We start from the raw sequence: 2435 nt of genomic DNA on the forward strand, positions 1-2435 counted from the left end.
GCCCAGGGAAGCTGTGGCTGCCCCATCCCTGGCAGTGTTGAAGGGCAGGTTGGATGGGGCTTGGAGCAGCCTGGGCTGGTGGGAGGTGTCCCTGCCCATGCAGGGGGGTTGGGGCTGGATGATCTTTAAGACATGGCCAGCAGAGTGCAGGCATCAGATCTTTCCCCCTCCAAAAGTCCTCAAGACCAGGCTGGGCAGATGTTGGTCAGGACTGAGCAGATGACCCTGCCCAGGAGAAGGGGATGGGGTGGCCACCCCAAGATCACTTCTCTGGCTGAAATGCCAACGTTTCCTGCAGGATGTGCACAGCACAGCTCTGTCCCTCCTGGTGGCAACATCTGCACCAGGAGTTGACACCAGAAACTGCAGCATGAAGGGCTTGAAGGAAACATCCACCTGGACTAAAAAAAACAACTCAGCAGGCCACAGTTTCCTTTGCCTGGGACTGAAGAAATGTCACAGCAGGCTGAGGGCTGCAGTGGAGGGTGAACATCAGTGGGAAACAGCTGATCAGCTGAATTTAGGAAGGCAACTTGGGAGCTCTCCATGACCAGCTGGGTGTCTTTGGTTCAGACCCCTGTGTCAGCTGAAAACATTTAGCTGTGCCAGTGATAAGCTCTGAAGAGAACTCCAAGATAAACCAAGGGAAAAGGTTACCTAACAATGACAGTCTCAGCTGCACATCCAGCTGCATCAACTGCTCAGCTTGACCTTTGGGGAATGACAAAGCAAGCACTGTTCTGGTGAGCAGTCACCCTTCCTGGGTGGGTAAATAAATCACTGGTAAGAGAGGATGGTGGCTTCTCCTGGTTGTCCTCTGCTCACTGCTAGGTCCCCTCCCTGGAGGTGTTCAAGGGCAGGTTGGATGGGGCTTGTGCAGCCTGGGCTGGTGGGAGGTGTCCCTGTGCTCAGAGCAGAGAATTTGGGACCTGATGATCTCCAACGTCCCTTCCAACCTTCACCATTCTATGATTTCTTCATTTAAGAGGATCAGGAAAGTTAGGAAAAAAAAAGATCACACCTATTCCAAAGTAATTTTCCCCTCCCTGAACCCCACAAAGCATCAGTGCCCCAACAGCTGCTGCTGAGGCTGCAGCAGAGCCAAGCTGGGGTGAAACACTGGCTCAGAATGGGGGCTGCCCTGGGACACCAACAGGTCTCCAGTGCAAGTGGTTGAAGCTGCTGGTCTCCAAGTCAGCCAGGAACAGAAAGGATCTGGATCCTGTTTCCAGCTTGGCCACTTTCACACCACCCAAGGGTGAGTCAGACCTGGTACCTGAGCTGCACTTTCCCCCCTGGAAAAGAGGGCAAGAGTGATTTGTGGCTAGAAATGGAGCTGGATCATAGGAGCTCCTGGTCATGAAGAGCCAAGAAGTGAGCAGAGAGAGGGCTTTCTGGTGAGACCTTGGGGGTGGAAAGGGAACACAACCCCCCCCAGGGGGATGCAGGGCTCCCAGAGCTGTGCAATCAGCTCCCCCCTGCAGCACTGCCTGCTCCAGCCAGACCTGCAGCCTCTTCCATCCCCACCTCCTCATCCAAACACTCAAGAGCCTTCTCCTGGGCTTCCACAGCTCAGGTCTTTCCCAAAGCATCCCCCCCAGAAGGCACCAAGCCCAAGGGGGAGGGAGGCAGCCCCAGGAGGGGGCTGGGCTGGGGGAGGCAGGAGAAACACCCGGTGCTTTGCAGGGGGAGCTGGAGCTGAGGGTGCCCAGGGGGCTTGTTGCTGACAGCTGGGGTTTGGGAACCTGCCAGAGGTCAGACCCCTGTTCAAGAGCCAGAAAGCTCTGGTGGTCACTAACAAGGGGATCATTCTGGCAACAGTCAAAGCCTTTGCAACCCCCACCAGCCACAGCGCAGGGACAGAGATCAGATGGGTCTATTCAAAACCAGGAGAGCAGCAGGACAGTCTCACCCCCAGCCCTCCCCGGTGGCTCACACGGTCACAGGAGGGATGAGAAGTGGCTGGAGGTCACAGAGGCTTTGGGCTTTCCCCCAGCTTGCCAAGGAGGTGAGTGACCAGCTTCTGCAGGGCTTCAGCCCGCCCCGCCGAGACGTGCAGCACCTCCTCATGGTTGGCCTTCTCCTGGCTGCTGTAGCTTGTGACCACTTTGTTGGTGATGAGGGAGATCCCCAGGACTCTGAGGCCACAGTGCCTGGCTACTATGACTTCTGGAACAGTGCTCATGCCTACGGTGGGAAAGGAAAAGACCAGGATGAGTCAGGATTTGCACCAAAGCAAGGGCTGCCCACGGCAGCAAACCATGATCTGACCTTCAGCTGGTGCCCTTCACAGAATCCCAGGCTGGTCTGGGTTGGAAGGGACCTTCAAGATCATCTAGATCCAACCCCCTGCATGGGCAGGGACACCTCCCACCAGCCCAGGCTGCTCCAAGCCCCATCCAACCTGCCCTTCAACACTGCCAGGGATGGGGCAG

General features: G+C 56.6%; 1 protein-coding gene across 1 annotated transcript in view; it reads right to left on the bottom strand.

Moving 5' to 3' along the window:
* Nucleotides 1–1969: 1969 nt before the first annotated feature.
* Nucleotides 1970–2435, bottom strand: part of PNP (purine nucleoside phosphorylase) — an 11860-nt gene continuing 11394 nt past the window's right edge. The window contains exon 6 of the mRNA XM_009997996.1: nt 1970–2187. Within this exon, the coding sequence (XP_009996298.1) occupies nt 1970–2187 (218 nt within the window). The remainder of the gene's footprint in view (nt 2188–2435) is intronic.

The sequence above is a fragment of the Chaetura pelagica genome, unplaced genomic scaffold, assembly GCF_000747805.2.
Source record: "Chaetura pelagica isolate M959 unplaced genomic scaffold, ChaPel_1.0 scaffold865, whole genome shotgun sequence".
Taxonomy (NCBI): Eukaryota; Metazoa; Chordata; class Aves; order Apodiformes; family Apodidae; genus Chaetura; species Chaetura pelagica.